The sequence below is a fragment of the Babylonia areolata genome, chromosome 34 (genome assembly GCF_041734735.1).
Source record: "Babylonia areolata isolate BAREFJ2019XMU chromosome 34, ASM4173473v1, whole genome shotgun sequence".
Taxonomy (NCBI): domain Eukaryota; kingdom Metazoa; phylum Mollusca; class Gastropoda; order Neogastropoda; family Buccinidae; genus Babylonia; species Babylonia areolata.
In genome coordinates this window covers 17,771,764-17,792,004 of record NC_134909.1, presented here as the reverse complement: position 1 = coordinate 17,792,004, position 20,241 = coordinate 17,771,764, and the positions used below count along the sequence as shown (strand labels likewise).

Here is a 20,241-nt window from a genome sequence, read left to right as displayed (position 1 = left end):
GCAGACCTGCCTGCTTGTGCCTGAAGGAATCTGAGGAATGTTTAAATAAAACTTCCTCCTTTTTCTTCTTCTTCTTCTGCGTTCGTGGGCTGCAACTCCCACGTGCACTCGTATGCACACAAATGGGCTTTTACGTGTATGACCCATTTTTACCCCGCCATATACGCAGCCATACTCCGCTTTCGGGGGTGTGCATGCTGGGAAATGTTCTTGTTTCCATAACCCACCGAACGCCACCTTCTGCTTGCATATACACACGAAGGGGGTTCGGGCACTAGCAGGTCTGCACATGTGTTGACCTGGGAGATCGTAAAAATCTCCACCCTTTACCCCACCAGGCGCCGTCACCGTGATTCGAACCCGGGACCCTCAGATTAAAAGTCCAACGCTTTAACCACTCGGCTATTGCACCCGTCAAAACTTCCTCCAAAATGAACAACATATCTGCAGATAGTCGGTTTTCACATTTTCAAGCTTTTCCAGATAGCTTCCAATTCATAATAGCAATTATCATTATTTGCCACAGATGGAAAAGGGATTATATGAATTGCCCGATTTCAAAAGAAAAAGTTTATTTGCCCTTAGAAAGTTAAAGAATTGTAGAGCCGCTGGTTCCGACAGAATGATAAGAGATTTATTTAGTCACCATGTCAATGCTTTATCCGATAAGGGTACTTTTCCTAAAAATCCGGCATTAATTTCTACTCTCTCTGTCCATAAGAAAGGAGATATATATATAATACTAATAACATGAGTATTTCACTTCTGCGATCAGTAGCAAAGAATTCAGTTCAGTTATCAATTGTAGTCTACAAGAGTGTGAAAACATAACAGGTGAATATCACAGGTTGTATTATATTGTATTGTATTGTATTTCTCTTTTTATCACAACAGATTTCTCTGTGTGAAATTCGGGTTGCTCTCCCCAGGGAGAGCGCGTCGCTACACTACAGCCCCACCCATTTTTTTCTATTTTTTCCTGCGTGCAGTTTTTTTTTTTTTTTTTTTTTCCTATCAAAGTGGATTTTTCTACGGAATTTTTCCAGGAACAACCCTTTTGTTGCTGTGGGTTCTTTCACGTGAGCTAAGTGCATGCTGCACACGGGACCTTGGTTTATCGTCTCAACCAAATGACTAGCATCCAGACCACCACTCAAGGTCTAGTGGAGGGGGAGAAAATATCGGCGGCTGAGCCGCGATTCGAACCAGTGCCCTCAGATTCTCTCGCTTCCTAGGCGTACGCGTTACCTCTAGGCCATCACTTCACAGGTTTCCTCTTTTGGCTCTTGTGAAAATCATGTAATGACCTTAAAACGAGCGTTTGAGTCTATCAACAGAATTTAATTATAGCATATTCTGACCAAAAAAATGACAACTGAAATGTACTACGAGCACGTGTAGTGAATGGGTAACAGACTGCGTCAATTTTGATTGAGTGGTGGTCTGGACGCTAGTCATTCGGATGAGACGATAAACCGAGGTCCCATGTGCAGCATGTACTTAGCGCACGTAAAAGAACCCACGGCAACAAAAGGGTTGTTCCTGGCAAAATTCTGTAGAAAAATCCACATCGATAGGAAAAACAAATAAAACTGCAGGCAGGAAAAAATACAAAAAAAAAAGGTGGCGCTGTAGTGTAGCGACGCGCTCTCTCTGGGGAGAGCAGCCTGAATTTCACATAGAGAAATCTGTTGTGATAAAAAGAAATACAAATAAAAAATTTTACACTGGATATGAAACAGGGGGATGCTAGCAGTTCCGATTTCATTCTCAGTATTATAAATGGACAAACATTAAATGTAATAATTCCAGGACCTGGTGCAGGATTTATAGTTATAATATTTCTTGCTGATGATAGTGTCTTGTTCTTAGAGACAGCTATTGGTCTACACAGCAACTAAACATGACATGGATTACAGGATCTTTAACGTGCGTATTTGATCTTATGCTTGCGTATACACATGAAGGGGGTTCAGGCACTGGCAGGTCTGCACATATGTTGACCTGGAGATCGTAAAAATCTCCACCCTTTACCCACCAGGCGCCGTCACCGTGATTCGAACCCGGGACCCTCAGATCGAAAATCCAACGATCAAGGGTGTTCACTTTGTAAACTTTGCATTGCAGGTGTTGTGTTCAACAGGCTTTCGATCTCAAGACATGTGTGAGCAACACGTTTTTATCCCATACAACCACACACCCTTTTTTTTTCCCCCCCTCAGCAGGAAAACACTAAGCACAAAAATAAGACTGATGAACTTGTCACTGATTGGTGGCGGTCTCCACTCTGGGAGGGACGCTCACTCAGTCTGGCTCCGCGGCTAAGCCATTATTGTTGTTAGTAGGGGGCTTCGTAGGTGGTGTCCTAAGTACGTTAAAACAGAACAGGCACCACTGAACACAAGTGACTCAGCAGCAGTGCAGGGTCTCCTCTGGTGTGTGGCCTCCTGGCGACCTAACATCGATGGTTCCCTGTGGACTGCCGACGCTGGAACTGCGACGGACAAACCCGGGTGTGGCAGTGTATGGGGGGATCTAAATGAGTGGCGTGGGAGTAATGCCACTGAAACGGTGCAGACAAATGGGGCAGCAAAAAACAACAACAAAAAACAAAAAAACAAAAACAAAAACAAAAAAACTTGTCACTGATGTACTTGTTACCACGTGATTCTTTTTTCTTGTCACTGATGTACTGTCACTGGGTGATACTTGTCACTGATGTACTGTCACTGGGTGATACTTGTCACTGATGAACTTGTCACTTGCTGGAACAGAAGCCATCAGTTGTCCTGCGAGACCCAGCTACCTGAAGGATTCCGCCACAAGACTGCTGACCTGAAACATGCAAAAGAAAGAAAAAAATATGTTAATGACAAAATACAAATGTCAGCGCACCCGCCTTCAATCATTACAGATAAAAAAAAAAAGTAAGATTTTAGTTAAAGAGTTGTAGGTCTTCTTCAGTTTCAGTTTCAGTAGCTCAAGGAGGCGTCACTGCGTTCGGACAAACCATATACGCTACACCACATCTGCCAAGCAGATGCCTGACCAGCAGCGTAACCCAACGCGCTTAGTCAGGCCTTGAGAAAAAAAAAAAGGGAATAAATAATAGATAAGCTTACATAAAAAAAATTTAAAAAATCATCATCATTTTTAAAAATTTTTTAAAAAAGGTAGTAGTAATAATAATAATAATAATAAAATAATAATAATAATTAATAAATAAATAAATAACAATGATGATAAATAAGCAAATAAATGTAAAACATGAATACACACATTCACACATACACCCACACATGCATAACAGATAAGCACCAAACATGCGGTTTCACAGATATGAAAGCACAGTTAAATACATATAAACGTACATGAGCTCCAACACACACACACACACACACACACACACACCACACACATTACCCTGCACCTCCTCTACCCCCCTCCTCCACACACTCATTTCTAGTCTACGTATCGCAGCTTCCACGGCACACACACACACACACACACACACACAGGTCTTCTTCATTGGTACTCAATGCACGTCACTAAATCTACACATTAAAGGCAAACAAAATAACATTACGAGTATACCTTCAAAGTAAAAGTTCAGCAACGAAAAAGTATTTCACACACACAAAAAAAAGCCAGACAAATAAATCCATATTTCCATTGACCAGTGCCTTTTGTCAATTTGGTGTGTCTGATATGAAAGAAAAAAAAAAGTGCAACTTGAGGAAAAAAACAAGTGTGAATAAAAAAAAAAAAAAGTGTTTCATTTTCCTACCGACTGCGGCATCAAAAGATGTTTATTTTTGTTCCTCAGCTTTGAGTTGAGGTACAATCTTGAAATTTTGCACATTATCATCACACCTGAATAGTAGTTTATCAATTTTGGGGGAGCAAATCTGACAAAATTAAGAGAAGTTATTGGCTTTTGGGAACTCAACCCCAAGTGATCCAAAGCTCCAATTATTTCTTGTTATGGACTTAGAGAAATATGGCTACAGAATACAATGAGAAATTTAAAAATTTCTAGAAAATCATTTACTATTTATTTCAGAAAGTTGAAAATGTGTTATTTTTTCATTCGTCATATATGTAACATTTTCTTTTTTTGCATGACAACGACACAAGCTAGAGAATTTTGAAAATGTCTCATTGTATTCAGCAACCATTTTCACATACACCTGCCAGTTTTCATTCATTATCTCCACTCAAACTCAAGACGTAGTGTTCCTAAACAAGGATATGACTGTAAAACTCGACTGTCAGCCGCCGTTCTTTCTCTGTCTCTGGACCTTGCAATTGGAATGAACTTCCTCTTTTGCTTCATCAAGTCTCCACACTCAGCTCTTACAAGTCTGGCCTTAAAAACCCACCTCTTCCCAAAATAGCCTCCCTCGCCTGCCACTTCCTTGTCTTCAGTTTCTACAGTTTTAGAGTTATGCATGCATGTGAATGACTGGTGCGAAAGTGCTTTGATTTGTCTCTGCACAAGATTCAGCGCTATATAAATACCATTATTATTATTAAAAATGTAATTTTGAGAAAACGGACTGTAAAGTTAACTAACTGTGGCTGCATTTTTTTTACCCATGTACATTAATTAGAAATGATATCCAAGAATTTTGTTTACTTTCTCTGCACATCTATGTACTATGTGAGTGTGTTTTCCTGCAATCTGGCGTGTGCAGAGCTTCAGAAAGCACCAGGGCAGTGTGCGCATGTAAGTTTGTGTATGTGTGTTGACAGTTTTTGTTCTGTTATCAGAAAAAGATAAGTCACACACACATACACACACACACACTGCACTTACATTTGTAGTACATATTAGTACTGTATTGCATGCTTTCATGATTCTTTGGAAGAAGGGAATAAAAAACAGAAAAAGGCAATGGAAAAAGTCACTAAACATCAGGTGGAGATTTGTGACAACACAGTCAGGTGACTTTATCACCGACTAAAAAGACTGGCACCTCTACTTATTAGTACAACCATCTTCAGAACCCACCCACCCACTCACTCACTCACTCATTCCCTCGACCGCTGGGGTCGTTGGGGGGACATGAGGAAGATGTCATAGCTCACCACGCCGTTCTGTTGGCAGCTGTCGTGAGGAGATCTGGCATCGTCATTTTGGTCCATTCCTTGACGTTGTCGGACCAGCTCTTTCTCTGCCGCCCCCGTCTGCGCCCTCCCTCTACAGTCCCTTGCAGGATGGTTTTGGAGAGGGTGTTATGTCGTATGACAGGACCAAACCATGCCATCTTCCATCGCTTGACAGTCGCCAGCAGTGGTTCTTGGGGCCCAACAAGGTTGCTGACCAGGTTCCGCACACAGTCATTGGTCTTGTGCTCCTTGTAGGAGATGTGTAGTAGTCTCCTCAAGCACCCACCCACTGATCTAACAATAGATATCAGCGGGTCCATCTCCCAGATACCTGAAGCAGAGCAACACACGCCTGTTTCTTTATAATTGCCACACTTGTATCTGTTGAACAGGGTATTGACTGTTTTTATGCTCAATATCACGTTCCCCTTCTGTGCTCCACTCTTCTGTGTGTTTTCCTGGACCACCAGACCATGTTTCTGGCTCAGATTATATTTTCAAACGACGATTTGAGTTTTGTTGTCATTGTGACTGCACGCATCTGTCAAGTCGTGACAGGGTAGATTGTGATTCATAAGCAATTTCCGACGATTCTGCACCAACCACAGCTTTCATTCTGACTTTTTGACTCACTTGTGTAAACAAAGTGAGTCTATGTTTTAACCCAGTGTTCGGTTGGCAGTGTGTGTGTGTGTGTGTGTGTGTGTGTGTGTGTGTGTGTGTGTGTGTGTCTGTGTGTGTGTGTGTGTCTGTGTGTCTGTGGTAAACTTGAACATTGACATTTTCTCTGCAAATACTTTGTCAGTTGACACCAAATTAGGCATAAAAATAGGAAAAATTCAGTTCTTTCCAGTCATCTTGTTTAAAACAATACTGCACCTATGGGATGGGCAAAAAAAAAAAGAAAAAAAAAAGCATAATTATATGCAAACTGCATTTACTGTTATATTTTTTGTATTCTCTAAACTTGGCACTTTGATCTGATATTCTGACCCAACAACAAGAGCAGTCATTAATATCATTTTTTGTTCAAACAGGAACTTCTTTTCCTAAGCATGGAAGTTTTATTTATTTTGCAAACGTTTTGGTGCAGATAGTAAAAAAGGGAAATTACTCTGTAATTAATGCTAGGGGACTTAATTTGCCACAAGTGAGTCATGACAGCCTTGCCTCTCTTGTTATTTCTTTTTTTATTCAAACTTATCGTCTTATCATCTGCTGATAACTTTATAGACAGCATTTTGTAAAACTTTGGAAAACGAAGCACTTGGAGATGGATGGGTGCGCATGCATGCTGCCTGTGGAGGGTCGAACCACGCTAAGCAGCCGAGTCATCTGTGTTTTCCACTCGGCAGAAAGGAAATCTTCTATCTAAAATTACGTTTAAATAACATACTTACCGTGACCCAACTAGTGCAGACTCGGCAGGGGTCTGACATTCCTGTCCTGTGCAAACTACTATCCGCCAATGCGGAGAAAACGAAAGCAACTGCGGCCGATAACCCCCCGGAAGTAGGTGTTTTAGACACAGGTTTCAGTCACGTACACATGCACACTCATGCATACACACATTTTACATGTGGAACCAGTTTTTGTTTATTTACCCTGCCATGCTGACAGCCATACACCGTTTTCGGGGGTGTGCATGCTGGGTACGTTCTTGTTTCCATAACGCACTGACCGACTGCTGACATGTACTTCAGGATCTTTAATGTACATATTTGATCTTGTGTATAAACACGAAGGGGATTCAGACACTGGCAGGTAAGCACATATTTATGTTGACCTGGGATATTGGTAAAATCTCCACCGTTTACCCACCATGCGCCGTTACCGAGATTCGAACCTGGGACCCTCAGATTGGAAGTCAAACGCTTTCACCACTCAGATGATGCACCCATTTTTGGACAATGATATTCCATGACTAAGTAATATCAAAAACACTTTATTCAACAACTTATTAATACTAACAACACCGTGTTCCATGACTGATTAAAACCAACAGTATTCAATGACTAAACAAAACAAACACCACCATAATAATTAAATGACTACCACTGTATTTAATGCAAACACCACATCCTAGGACTGATATGGTGGTAGAATGGTTGAGACGCTTCATCTGCCAATACAGTGGCCATGACAGTCTGGGTTTTCCGAATCCTGTTCTTGCCCGTTCTCCCGTTTCATTGGAAAATCAAACTGAGCACCTGCCTGGTCATTCGGATGAGACGACAAACCGAGGTCCTGTGTGCAGCACGCACTTAGTGCACTGAAAAAGAACCCTTGGCAATGAAAGTGCTGTCCTCTGCCAAAATTCAGTAGAAGAAATTCATTCTAATAGGTATACACACACACACACACACACATGCACTCAAGGCCTGACTAAGCGCGTTGGGTTATGCTGCTGGCGGGCATCTGCCTAGCAGATGTGATGTAGCATATACGGATGGAGGAGGCGGCGGCGGGTTGGCGTTGTTGAGAGGGCCAGAAATAGACGGTCCAGAGTGTCCGCGAATCGATTGCGATCGCGCCTTAATTTTAGCCCGATCTCCCAATCGAACCATATAATTATGTGACCTGGCTGAAGACAAAATTTGACCAAAAAAAACAAGAACGCCAAAGAAGCGACAGACAAAGATATGTTAAAGTCTCAAATCCCTGAACTGAAATCATCTTCACTGTTGACGATCTTCAGCAGTCCATTGCTAATGTATGACTTTTTCAACTCCTTGTTTTAAATAGTCCAGTTGATTCGCTGTTATAGTTGTTAGTTTTTCATTAGAAATATGTTATATTGTAATGGTTTTTTTGTTTATTTTTTTAAACAAAACTTAAATCAATAATTTTCACACACACACACACACACTTTCACTTACTCGTACGCGTACACAGTAATTCCCCACCCCACCCCCTCCCCCTCCTCCCACTCGATTTTTTTCCTTCCCTTGTCTAATATCACTTACAGTGAAAAGACGTTAAACTAAAGAACGAACAGACAGAGAGAAAATACAAAAAAAACTTAGCCGTATGAAGAGCACAGGAACAGGAGTCATAATGGCTGCCGGAAAAAGAGGGCGCTAGCTAGCGGGACAAAGGGGAGGTTACCTACTTCCAGGAGGTTATCAGCCGTATTAACTTTCGTTTTCTCCGCATTGGCGGATAGTTGTTTGCACAGGACAGGAATGTCAGACCCCTGCCGGAGTCTGCACCAGTTGGGTCACGGCTAAGTATGTGTAATTAAATGGATTTGCCCAAACCCAGTGATGTCTCCTTGAGAAGCATACTGACAAATCTGAAACTAATCAATACTACCAACACCATTTTATTCCATGACCGGTCAATACCATGACTGGTTAATACCATGACTGGTTAATACCAATGCTACATCCAGTAACTTAAAGGCAACAAAATCTTGAATATAAACTACACATTCGACGGGCGCAATAGCCGAATGGTTCAATCCGAGGGTCCTGGGTTCGAATCTCGGTGATGGCGCCTGGTGGGTAAAGGGTGGAGATATTTACGGTCTCCCAGGTCAACATATGTGCAGACCTGCTAGTGCCTGAACCCCCTTCGTGTGTATACACAAGCAAAAGATCAAATACGCACGTTAAAAATCCTGTAATCCATGTCAGCGTTCAGTGGGTTATGGAAACAAGTACATACCCAGCATGCACACCCCCGAAAGCGGAGTATGGCTGCTTACATGGCGGGGTAAAAACAGGTCATACACGTAAAAGCCCACTCGTGTACATAAGGGTGAACGTGGGAGTTGCAGCCCACGAACAAAGAAGAAGAAACTACACATTCCATGACTGATTGATACTAACACTATATTCAGTGAACAATACAAACAATACTACTACGTTCCACGACAAGTTAATGGTAACATTAAATTCTTTATGTAATTAGTGATAAAACTATATTCCATGACTAATTAATGCTAACACTATAACCCATGACTTATGGCTTATGCTAACATTATTATCCATTACTATTTAATACTAGCAACACTAATGTCCATGAATGATTTATGCTAACAATATATCCCATGACTACGTTCTTTTTAATCATAAATATGAACAACCACATAATTCGCGACTAATACTAAAACAAAAATCCATGACTAATTAATACCAACAACACTATATTCTGGGACTAATCATCGCTGGCAATACTATCTTCTATGACCTGGATCTGGCCCCAAGTATCTTTCTGAACTCCTCCATTGGAGTGATGGCCTAGAGGTAACGTGTCCGCCTAGGAAGCGAGGGAATCTGAGCGCGCTGGTTTGAATCATGGCACAGCCCCCGAAATTTTCTCCCCCTCCACTAGACCTAGAGTGGTGGTCTGGACGCTAGTCATTCGGATGAGACGATAAACCGAGGTCCCGTGTGCAGCATGCACTTAGCGCAGGTAAAAGAACCCACGGCAAGAAAAGTGTTGTTCCTGGCAAAATTCTGTAGAAAAATCCACTTCAATAGGAAAAACAAATAAAACTGCACACAGGAAAAAAATACAAAAAAATGGGTGGCGCTGTAGTATGGCGACGCGCTCTCCATGGGGAGAGCAGCCCGAATTTCACACAGAGAAATCTGTTGTGATAAAAAGAAATACAAATACAAATACAAATACATATCTATACCCCATCTCGCCAGCTCCGTTCTTCCTCTGATACTCGACTTCTCAGGATACCTCACGTCAGAAGTAAGACCTATGGACACAGATCGTTTTCTTTTCAATTGCCAAAGACGTGGAACAAGTTCCCTGATAACCTCCGTCATTCTGATTCCCTCGCATCTTTTAAATCTCGTCTCAAAACTCACCTTTTCCCTCAGCAGTAAGTTCAATTGTGGCAGGTCCACTTCCTTTGTGTTAGCTGTGATTGACTATGTATGTATACATATGTATGTGTACATATCTACATGCATGTATATGATTGTGTATTGTGTGTGCGTGCGTTTACGTAAGTTTGTGCCTGCCTATGTGTGCGTATGCGTTAGGGTAGCTGTTAGATACACATGTATTGTTAAAATGTATGTATGCAGTGTGTGTGTGTGTGTGTGTGTGTGTGTGTGTGTGTGTGTGTGTGTGTAGTCATATTTTGGTGTGTGTATGTAACATAGATGTAATGCTTTATGTTAACAAAGCGTTTTTGTAAAGCACCTTGCACAGATTTCTGGATAGTGTGCTATATAAGTATCCATTATTATTATTATTATTATGACTAATTAATACTAACCTTACCTATATCCCATGACTTCTTTCTTTCTTTTGTCCATCAGCTTCCACCAGGAAGGTGTTGCGGGGAGATGAAGCTGGCGATCTGCAGCAAGACAAAAGGCCTGGAGTGGCGTCATGCTATAGGCGTGGAGCGTTTCTGAAACATGCCAGCAATACGTGATACTGACACTATAGTATCAGTATCAGTATCAGTAGCTCAAGGAGGCGTCACTGCGTTCGGACAAATCCATATACGCTACACCACATCTGCCAAGCAGATGCCTGACCAGCAGCGTAACCCAACGCGCTTAGTCAGACTTGAGAAAAAAAAATATATATATAGATAAGCTTACATAAATAAATAAATAATAATTATGATATAAAAAAGGTAGTAGTGATGAAAATAATAATAAAATAATAATAATAATAATAATAAATAATTAATTAAATAAATAAGACAACAATGATGATAAATAAGCAAATAAATGTAAAACATGAAGACACACATGACACTATAGTCCATGGGTAATTAATACTAACACTATATTCCGTGACTAACTGATACTGACAACAGGAAATGTTCTTCCTAAAACTACGTTTAAGTAACATACTTACCGTGACCCACTAGTGCAGACTGTGGCAGGGGTCTGATTCCTGTCCTGTGCAAACTACTACCCGCCTATGCGGAGAAAACGAAAGTAGCTACGGCCGATATCCTCCCGAAGTAACTGATACTGACATTGTATTCCGTGACTACCTGAAACTAACAACACTGCATTCCGTGCACGAGTGACTAACTAATACTAACAACACTATATTCCATGACAAAATGAATACTAACCCCTCGTTAACCCAGGGTCACTCTCACACACAGAGTGAAAAGAGCCACGAAACATGGCGGTCCCATTTAGCACAGCAAATTTTGCGCAGGTGCGGGGAAAAAAAAAACAAAAAAACCCTAGCCAATGGCTGACTGGAAATTGTCCCCCTACCTCCCAAACGCCCCCTCCATCACCAACCACTCCCACCTTCGTGGCCAAGTGCACGGTGGATGGACACAGCAGAGCTGTCACCAACAAACTCTCTGTGGACAGGCACATGAGGATCGGCTCACTGTGACTTCACGTGCTTCCTAAACTAGTTTGTCAAAAGGGAGGTAAATGTGACAGCAGGAAGAGGGAACAGCAACAACTACAGCATTGCCGGAATGGGAAGAAAGACACACACACACGCACACACACACACACACACACTAGCTCGGGCGCACGAACACACACAAACGTAAACACACACACACATACAAAGACAAATACACATAAACACATACTGATATAAACAAGGCCTGGCTAAGCACGTTGGGTTACCGCTGCTGGTCAGGCATCTGCTTGGCAGATGTGGTGTAGCGTATATGGATTTGTCCGAACGCAGTGACGCCTCCTTGAGCTACTGAAACTGATATAAACAGACTCTCTCTCTCTCCCTCTCCCTCTCAGACACACACAAAAATATGCACACAAACACGCACAGCTTCACACATAGGCTACAGTGCCGGGGGGGGGGGGGGGGGGGGAACTGAGAACGAACGAACGAACGAACAAACGAAATTTTATTTCATGAGGGAAAGGGAATAAGCATGGTTGCTTTTTTACATCAGGATCAGGATCAGGATTTGGGGCGTTGTTTTATACAACTTAGCCATTTTTGGCTTTTTATGCCCCTTCAAGTTTACTCCTTTACATTGTTGGTCAGGTCGTTGACTAGCTCAGTCATTTTATCCATCAAAGTCATATTTCGCTTTTGTCAATAACTCGTGTTTATCTATGAGGTTCTTAAAAGTATTTATACTAGGTGCACGTTTGATATTGTTTGTTAATTTGTTCCAATAATTTGTTACTCTATTACAAAATGTAAACTTTCTGAGATTTGTTCTGGAATAGTGTTTAAATATTTTGTCTGTACTATTTCTTGTAGTGTCTACCTTTGGAGTACAAAAAAAACATCCGGCCCTCTGGGCAAAGTTGACAAAAAAGAAAGAAGAGAGAGAGAGATGACCAAATGAAATAAACAATAATCTTTAGCAATTATGATTTCTTTCTAACACCAATCCTTAAAAAAAACTGTTTAGGGTAGGTATGCCTAATTGCGAACAGTCCAGTCGAAGCAACCAGCTCAACATGTGTACTGTCAAGATAACATGTCGTAGAATAGTCAATCATAGTTGGGGTTTTTTTGGTTTGTTTGTTTTTGTTTTTGAAGGCCTTCTCCAACTGGTTGCACCAAGAAAAGTTTGTCTGCTCATTCTTTTCAACGTTTTGTCGACATTTGAAATGGCAGGGGTGTCTGAGGGTAAAAGCGAACGGGCAAGTCTAATTGTGAACTACGGCTTTACGTACATGTAGACAATTAAAACAGGAGCAGGTCTTAACTCATTAGATATAACATATTAATGGAACATCGCACCAGACTGTTGCACTGTTGGTTTTGATCACACAAACAGATATTTGAACACGCACACGCCACACCGCACACACAGAGCTTGTTACAGTAGTAGATGGGTATGTACTTATAGTGGTCATAATATGTGAGGCTATGGTCCTTGCTCTTTTTGGAAAGTCAGTATCGGACTTAAGATTTAGTTCTGGTTTCAGATCATTTTCTACTGGAGAGCTTCTTGAGACAAATTTGGTGCACTGAAGGTTACTGTGTTCTTCGAGTGGTAGTACCCCAGCTGCACTGTATGTTTTAATACATGACACATGAACTGGTAACCTTTGCAGTCTGTACTTTGGAGTTTCTTCAATAGATATTTTTGGGCATTGAAAAATACTTCTTGGGCATATGTTAATTTTGATCGAATAAGTGATGTAGATAGGTGCGAAAGTCTTAATCTATCTTGTCCCCAAGATTGCTTACTTATCACCTTTAAGAAGTTTAGTTTCTGTTAGAATATTTTCTATATGATAATTCCATGTTAATTTTGTTGTCAGATATACTCCAAGGAATTTCACCACCTTTCTATATTCAAGGGATGTATCATTTATTTTAAAGGTAGGCATATTCATTGGATCAGATTCATTATTAAAAATCATCATATGGGATTTTTCAGTGGACAACTGCAAGCCGTTTTTGATCATAATTATTATCAGAAATTATGTTTAGTTCGTTTTGATATAGCTTTTTTGTATAGTTCAGAGATCTGGCAGGTGTACACTTTTTTAATGCTACTTTCATCCAAATAAATAATTATGTCATCAGCGTACTGAACAAGTACAATGTTTTTTGTTACTTTTCTTGGTAGGTCGAACATTAAGATACTAAATAATAAAGGACCAATAAGAGAGCTTGGGGGGATACCCATTTGTAGCTGCCTTTGCCGATTGTTTAGGGACTGGGTTTATGTGACAGTATGTGGTGTGTTGGGGGTGGGGGGCGTGGAGGGAACTGTGTTCCTGTGACAGTGTGTGGTGTGTTGGGGAGGTGCAGGGGAGGGGGGGGGGTGGACTGGGTTCCTGTGACAGTGTGTGGTGTGTTGGGGGGTGCGGGGGAGGGGGGTGGACTGGGTTCCTGTGACAGTGTGTGGTGTGTTGGGGGTGTGGGGAAAGGGGGGGGGGACTGGGTTCCTGTGACAGTGTGTGGTGTGTTGGGGGGGGGGGGGACTGGGTTCCTGTGACAGTGTGTGGTGTGTTGGGGGGACTGGGTTCCTGTGAGTGTGTGGTGTCTTGGGGGTGTGGGGAAAGGGGGGGGGGGGACTGGGTTCCTGTGACAGTATGTGGTGTGTTGGGGGGGGGGGGGGGGGGGGGGGACTGGGTTCCTGTGACAGTGTGTGGTGTGTTGGGGGACTGTATTCCTGTGACAGTGTGTGGTGTGTTGGGGGGACTGGGTTCCTGTGACAGTGTGTGGTGTGTTGGGGGGGTGGGGGACTGGGTTCCTGTGACAGTGTGTGGTGTGTTGGGGGACTGGGTTCCTGTGACAGTGTGTGGTGTGTTGGGGGGACTGTGATCCTGTGACAGTGACAGTGTGTAATGTGTTGGGGGGGTTGGGTTCCTGTGAGATAGTTTTGTTTTCAACACACACACACACACACACACAGCGACAGCTGTAGAAGTGACCACACATACAAAATAATCCACACACACAAAAAACCCCAGATGAATGCTTTTTGATGTTTTATCTGAAACATTCTAGAACCAGTAGATATCTCATTTCACACAGGTTAGTTGCTTTCTCTTCAACATGCTTAGATTCTGTAGAAAGTATCATCACTGTTGAATAAAATGTTCATAACACACAATAATACAATAATAAAACAATTTCTAGGCATTTCTCTGTAACAATAAGGCACAAGAATAAAAACATCTCATCATCTTTAACACCCCCCCACCCCCTTTCTGATTTTCTCATCCATACACACCCACACCCACACTGCATCATGTTAGGATTATGCTCACAATTTCTGCAAGTTAGAAAAATGCAGCTGATAAAAAAAAAATTTTTAAACTTAAAAATAATAAACAGGCTGCGGTGGAATGTTCAGTTTCTACACATGGACATAAAACCTCTCATGATGACACTCAAGTTCAGGTGGGTGACTTTGTCAGAGAGCCTTTAACTTTTCAATCTGACAAATAGTTATTTCATGTATCATTGTTGCTTATACAGTTATAGCCCAGCTTGCCATATCAGAGCTGAAAATACTGTCAATATTGTTCCCATAGCACCTGAAGGGGGGGGGGGGGGGGGGGGGGAACCTGCAAGCCTCAAGTTCAAATCCATGCACATAAACCTGGGACAAGCCTCAGATGTTGACCATTTCATCAATTTTTTTACCAGAGGAATAAAAAACAAACAAGTGAACACAAACATAATTATACATAATATACCAAAATCATATATGCAGTGACATGCATAAAAAAAGACAAAAATTGCCATCTCATTCTAGGTACAAAAAAGAATAAAACAGTGTCCAGCTATCAGGTCCAGAAAAAAAAAAGTTAAAAAAACCCCATAACGCTGCAAGTGAATGGATCAGCTAGGCAGAAAATAAGAAAGGAGACGACAATGGGGAAAAAAAAAAAAAAAAAAAGTCCAGAAAGAAAGACAGCGATAGAAAAGGGGGAAATTCTGGCACGTAATTTCCAGAGGGCAAGGATACAAAATACACTGAAAGAGCTTCAGACATGCCTGTGTTGGGTTTGAGAGGGCTGCTGATGGACAGACTATGTATCAACCCTCATTCTGTGGACTGTTTAACCTTTTAGATTCCTAAGATGTGTGTGTGTGTCACTGTGTGTGTGTGTGTGTGTGTGTGCGCGCACACGTGTGTGTTTGCATGTGAAAACATATCAAAGTGCTTGCATATGTTGTATTTGTTTCAGTTTCTGTAATAATCTATCTTTTTTTCCCCCAACAATCTATTTCTAACATCATCATGCTATGATGAAACATGCAATGGTGTGGTTTTTGTCTTTTCAAACAGACTATTATATAAATTACAATGTCTTAAAGTAAATGCATGTAACAGTTTTTTTGTAATACACATATCTTTATGTTGCTTTTAAAAAAAATTCTGCACCTGATGTAATTTCTCTTTATAAGAACAAAGTTGCACCTTTTCTCAATCGACACTAACTGCAGGTCACGGTACGGACTGTTAGTCATCTGGACACACAAACCCATGCTGTACGTCACACACACAAACAAGGATGGACATATGACCTTTCATGCCCTGCTCTCATGGTGACCTCAGTTTCGATACCCCTCCACTTCCGTGCTTTGGGTGAGTCCTGTCAATGTCGTCAGTGTCGGCAGATTCATGGGGGGGCTGTTGTTTGAGGGACGTGGTGGCGGTCTCCACTCTGGGAGAGACGCTCACTCAGTCTGGCTCCGCGACTAAGCCATTATTGTCGTTAGTAGGGGGCTTAGTAGGTGGTGTCCTAAGTACGTTAAAAAACAGAACAGGCACCACTGAACACCACCGAAGTGACTCAGCAGCAGTGCAGGGTCTCCTCTGGTGTGTGGCCTCCAGGCGACCTAACATCGATGGTTCCCTGTGGACTGCCGACGCTGGGACTGCGACGGACGAACCCGGGTGTGGCCGTGTATGGGGGAATCTAAATGAGCGGCGTGGGAGTAATGCCACTGAAACGGCGCAGATGATGGGGCAGCAAAAAAACAAAAAAAAAAAACCAAAAAAACAAAACAAGGATGGACATAAGTAACAGCGTTAGGCACATTTTTCACCACCCATTTTGTATTGGAATACTCCCTAAGAAATCAAGTCAAATGTTCCATTAATTAATTCAGTACACCACTAAATGGGAATTAGCAAAGCAAATAATGCATACATGTATACACACTTACCGTGTGTTAAAGTTAACAAGCTATAAAGCCGCATTTCTTACTCTGTATTCAGTCTGTTCATGTGGGATTGTCTGTTTATGTGGGATTTGCTCACACGCACTTTGGGGTATATGTGCTCACAAGCATGCATGGATCTGCCCATGTTACGAGTGTCAAATCTGCACAATATGTACATGTGCATGCACACATGAACATTTTGTGTGTTTTTGACTCACTTGTGTAAACAAAGTCAGTCTATGTTTTAAACCGGTGTTCGGTTGTCTGTGTGTGTGTGGTAAACTTTAACATTGACATTTTCTCCAAATTAGGCATAAAAATAAGAAAAATTCAATTCTTTCCAGTCATCTGGTTTAAAACAATATTGCACCTCTGGGATGGGCACAAAAAAATAAATAATGAAGCCTAATTATATGCAAACTGCATTTACTGTTATATTTATATTTTTTGTATTCTCTAAACTTGGCACTTTGATCTTGATCAGTCATTATTATCATTTTTTGTTCAAACAGGAACTTCTTTTGCTAAGCATGGAAGTTTTATTTATTTTGCAAACGTTTTGGTGCAGATAGTAAAAAAAGGAAATTACTCTGTAATTAATGCTAGGGGACTTAATTTGCTTTAAACTGATCTTTCTCATCTTAAACATTACATTTTGAAATTATACTCAATACATATCACAAGTGAGTCTTGAAGGCCTTGCCTCTCTTGTTATGTATGCACAAAGTTTACAGGCACCAGTAATGAAATAGAGTTTAACACACTGAAAAAAAAAGGTGATACCAGGTATTTTTTAAACCTTTACTAGTGATATGGACATAATATTACATTCATCCCACAACCACATTCACCAAAAATGGCAAAAGAAAACCAAGACTACAAAGACAAGGACATCTGTTTGTGGCTGGTATGTCACTGGTTCTTGTTGCTATATTCATGCCAACATCACGATAATCATGCTGACTATGTACGGTCACATATCACATGCCCACATTTACTGACACATGACACTGCATGATGTGTCATTCACACCGTTACTGCTGACATGTCACATGATCCTCTACGCTCTGTCACTGGTCATTGTCATATATCACCCATTCCCAGTTCATTCTAACATGTATAGTTCATCTTAGCAAATATATATCATTAAAAAAAGCAGTGGTGCTGCATGTGGCGAAGTGTTCTCCTCAGGCAGAGCAGCCCTAAATTTCACACAAAGAAATCTGTTGTGACAAAAAATAACTCAATACAATTTACCTCAGTTTACAGTATCCACAGATAAAATTTCATTACCGATTTACAGTTGTGGAGGTCATTTGAGATGTTCAGACAGAAAGAGAAATACCCTTGTCTAAAACTGCCACAGTGCTTCCCAGATTTACTGTATTGTATTGAGGAAGTGAAAAGAAGAGTCCAAAACGCCATTGGCCCATTCAAAGACCTGCTAACCACAGTGAAGGAACGCAAGCTCCGCTGGTATGGACACGTCACACGATCAGACGGCCTAGCCAAGACCATCCTGCAGGGTACCGTACAAGGAAGGAGGAAGAGAGGCAGACAGAGAAAGCGGTGGGAGGACAACATCAAAGAGTGGACGGGCCTGCCATTTGCCACAACTCAAAGGGCCGCTGAGGACCGAGGCAGGTGGCGCGAGCTGACCAGGCAGTCATCCATGGTGCCCCAACGACCCACCCACGGGTCAAGGGATAGATGAGATGATGATTGTTTTGTTCCCCATGTGCAAGACATACACGCAGCCTGAGTTGACGGATCACTGTCAAACGGACCAGGCTAAGTATGGTGGAGTGGTGGCCTAGTGGTAATGCGCCAAACTGAGAAGTATGGGTCCACAGGTTTGAGTCTCATTCACTGACTTGGATTTTTACTCTCCCCCCCCCCCCCCCACCCCCCATCAGTGGTGGTCTGGATGTTAGCACATTAAAAAAAGAACCCATGGCAACAAAAAGGGTTGTCCCTGGCAAAATTCTGTAGAAAATTCCACTTTGAGACAGATAGAAAAACAAACTTGCTGACAGAGAAGGCAAAAAAGAAGAAGAAGAAAAGAAAAGAAAAGGAACAAAGAAAAAAAGAAAAAGAAAAAAGTGGCATTGAAGTGTGGTGATACACTCTCCATCTTAACTCTTTCCATACGAACGGCGAAAGAGACAACGTTAACAGCGTTTCACCCCAATTACCATCATCAAAATATTGCAAGCGGAAGGCTCTTATACTGAAGACGTGAATGTTGACAAAGAATATCACAATTCTGATAATGGAAGCTAAAGGTTGGGTCATTCAGACACCCACTGGACATCCAAGGGGTCTGTGCAGAGGAGAAAAGAGGACTGGCCGTACTGAGACTGAGAGTTAAATAGATTGAGAGAAATCTGCTGTGACAAAAAGTAATACAACACAATACAGTAAATCTGGGAAACACTGTGGCAGTTTTAGACAAGAGTATTTCTGTTTGTCTAAACATCTCAAATGACCTCCTCAACTGTTGGTTGAAGACAAACACTGTAACAAATGGCCTTTTGGGGGGTTCTTCCTCCAATGTCAAGGTACCTGCATGGATAATTCAAACAAATAATGTCTGCACTATCTCACTATCTGTGTAAAGACTATAAAAAAGATGTTTTGCATGCATTAAAAACAATACAGAATTCACATAAATAGAGACAATTAAACTATCTGTAATATTCAATTAAAATGTTTTAGAACTAAAACTCTTTGCTCGAATAGTTTAATGCATGCAATTCAATAAAAAAAAAATCTATAAAGCAAAAAACTTAATTCACTAAAAACAAAGATACAAGAGCATTAAGTTCTACTGTACAAACAATATCTTAATCAAAGATGCCAATTCATGCACTTATAGACAAATCTACAGATAAAATTCCATTACCAATTAAAAGTTATTGATTAAACAGAACACATTCAACATACAAGCTCTTGTTCAAATTTTTACAAACTAGCTGATTCAGTGGACACACCTAACAGCAGGCAGTCACGAATTACAAACAAGCAATGTTTCAGCAACAAACACTGAATCCCATTCAGTAACTGCCCAACAAAAACAAACCAATGATGCTGTACACTGCATGAAAGCACTGGAATGAGTTTGACCATTTTGGCAAGTTTGCAACAATGTTCCCTTTCATTAAAACATGTATTGCTGCAACAGCTCTGAACACAAGTCCAGGCTAAGAATGGGAATGAGAAAGACCTCTGGTTCTACAGTGTTTTTCATGATTGAATTACTGAAGACCTTCACCACCTATTTCAGGACTGGAACACTGAAAACCTTCACTTCATATTCCATGACTGAAACTGAAAACCTTCAACAAGCAGTAACCCAACAGTTCTGACCTGTATTGTAAAACATGTCTGGAATATTTGCTATAGTATCAGCAGCACAGATGCACAAACTAAAATGGAATTGAAAAATATTCATAAATATGATACAGACCAATGAAAACCAACATTTAAAATGCTGCACAAATGCACTGGTGCATGCATACATACACACTGTAAAAAAAGAATATT

At 41.2% G+C, this 20,241-nt stretch overlaps 1 protein-coding gene across 1 annotated transcript in view; it reads right to left on the bottom strand.

Moving 5' to 3' along the window:
- Positions 1-1,910: 1,910 nt before the first annotated feature.
- LOC143277565 (uncharacterized) overlaps positions 1,911-20,241 on the bottom strand; it is a 33,231-nt gene continuing 14,900 nt past the window's right edge. The window contains exons 7-9 of the mRNA XM_076582444.1: positions 11,367-11,422; positions 5,092-5,443; positions 1,911-2,835 (exon numbers count right to left, since the gene is read on the bottom strand). Coding sequence (XP_076438559.1) covers positions 2,781-2,835; positions 5,092-5,443; positions 11,367-11,422 — 463 coding nt within the window. The 3' untranslated portion in view covers positions 1,911-2,780. The remainder of the gene's footprint in view (positions 2,836-5,091; positions 5,444-11,366; positions 11,423-20,241) is intronic.